A 1,801-nucleotide genomic window follows, 5' to 3' on the forward strand; every position below is an offset into this window, starting at 1 on the left:
GCGCGGGACGGGACCATCTGGGCCACCTCATCCTCCTTCCGGGAAAGGGCGGTCACCCAGCTCGGTGTCCAGGGCCCCGGGCCAGGCACCGCTGTCCTGGAGGCTGCAGAGCCGCAGCCCAGCCCGGGGGTCCGGCGGGTCGGTCCCAGCAGAAGCCCGGAGCTGCGGCCTTCACCCTTGACTTGGGCCAGGGAGAGGCTACGTTTTATCCGATGAACATAGAGACCGCCGGAGGGGAACGGGCCCCGACCAGCCCTCGGCTGGGAGCAAGCGATCGGCCACTTCCTCCCGAGCCGGGCGAGGGCAGCCACGCGGGGCCGCCGAGGACCCCTGTGGCCGGTGGCTATGCTGGAGGGCGGCCCCGGGCGTGGGGCAGCGGCCGGCAGCGGCAGCCCACTCTGCGGGCACAGGACCTGCGGCCCTTGGGTGGGTCTGGAGGGCGCCACGCGGGGGCCACCGCAGCGTCCAGCAGCCCCCTGGGGCTGGCCGCCGTGAGGAGCCGGACAGACGCAGCTCAGCGGGCCGGGCTGCTCGGCCCTGTCTGCGGCTTGCGTTGCTCCGGTCTGGATGTGAAGGGCCCCACGGACACGAAAGGCTGCCGCAGGCTAGGGCGGCGGGCGGGCAGCCGACAGCTGCGCTCGCGGGGCGGGTAGGGGCTGGGGCGAGACCCCCCCAAGTCTGGGGACATTTGCCCAGGCTTAGGGGCTCACACGTGCCCCGGAGAGGGCCCTGAGCCACGCGAGAGGAGTCAGCTCTGACCCTTGCCCGGATTTTCCTGCAGGGAAGCGGGTCACGTCTGTGCCCACGTCTGACTTGGTACGGGGCTGGCCGGGCACGACGCTTCATCTCCGGCGCCACGGGACTGGGCCACGGAGAGTCCGGGCTCCTTCCGCCTCCGAAACGTTCAAGCTGTAACAAGGGGGCCGGAGCAGCGCCCCACCTCCCGCCTCGGGCTCTTTTCGGTCCACAAAACCACACCCCGCGCCCCCCACCCCCTTCGCTCGCCGGTCACCGACAGCCCATCGCTTCACGGTGAGCACTCAGCCTGCACCCCACAAGGCCAGAACACTTCACAAGCCAGTTAACCGCACCGCTCCACCCACCTGACCTAAAAATACCAACAGCAGCCTCCTCGCTCGCTGACTGTCCTCCCGCTGGCCACATCTGCTTGGCTGGCCCGAGGGCAGCCTGCACACCGGCCGGCCTTTAACCCTCTGCCCCGGAAGCCCATGCGGCCTCTCGGCCTGGGGGCTCCAGCCCACGCGGGGCAGCAGGCTCGGCCAGGTCGCTGCTTGCCGCAGGAAGGGCCGGCGTCAGTGCCCTCCTGACTGGCCTCTACCAGCCCGTGGCCCGCGAATCCGGAGGCGGCGGAGGGCAGTGAGGAAGAAGAGGCCTCACCTGAGGTCGTGAAGGTCCAGTTGCTGTCGGCGGCCGTGGTCTCGTTGCTGTGGAGGGCCCTGGCCAGCGGGAAGCTAAAGCCCGCCAGCAGGAGTGGACAGAAGGGCTCCATGGCCAACCTGGAAGGGTAGAGACGGCGTCAGAGGGGCCCCCCACACCTGCGCGATGGCCCAGCGGGGGACCCCACAGAGGTCTCGGGCTTGGGCAGAGAACGGGGCGGCAGGGGCGCGGTGACGGTGGCCGCTGGGTGGGGGTCTTGCAGCTGGCCCCAGGGAGGGCGAGATTTCCACAGTGGGCAGCGACACTAGGAAAGTGGTTTCCAGTCTAAACGGGCCGGATGGGGTGTCCGTGAACCACCCACAGGGCGTGGGTGTTCCGGGGAGGGGAGGGGGCTGTGGGGGCG

General features: G+C 70.5%; 1 protein-coding gene across 1 annotated transcript in view; it reads right to left on the bottom strand.

Annotated features, from left to right (window-relative positions):
* PTPRE (protein tyrosine phosphatase, receptor type, E) overlaps positions 1-1,801 on the bottom strand; it is a 42,892-nt gene that overhangs the window by 23,641 nt on the left and 17,450 nt on the right. Inside the window, exon 2 of the mRNA XM_012723445.1 lies at positions 1,399-1,517. Coding sequence (XP_012578899.1) covers positions 1,399-1,510 — 112 coding nt within the window. The 5' untranslated portion in view covers positions 1,511-1,517. The remainder of the gene's footprint in view (positions 1-1,398; positions 1,518-1,801) is intronic.

This window comes from Condylura cristata, unplaced genomic scaffold, assembly GCF_000260355.1.
Source record: "Condylura cristata isolate star-nosed mole 26May11 unplaced genomic scaffold, ConCri1.0 scaffold00011, whole genome shotgun sequence".
Taxonomy (NCBI): domain Eukaryota; kingdom Metazoa; phylum Chordata; class Mammalia; order Eulipotyphla; family Talpidae; genus Condylura; species Condylura cristata.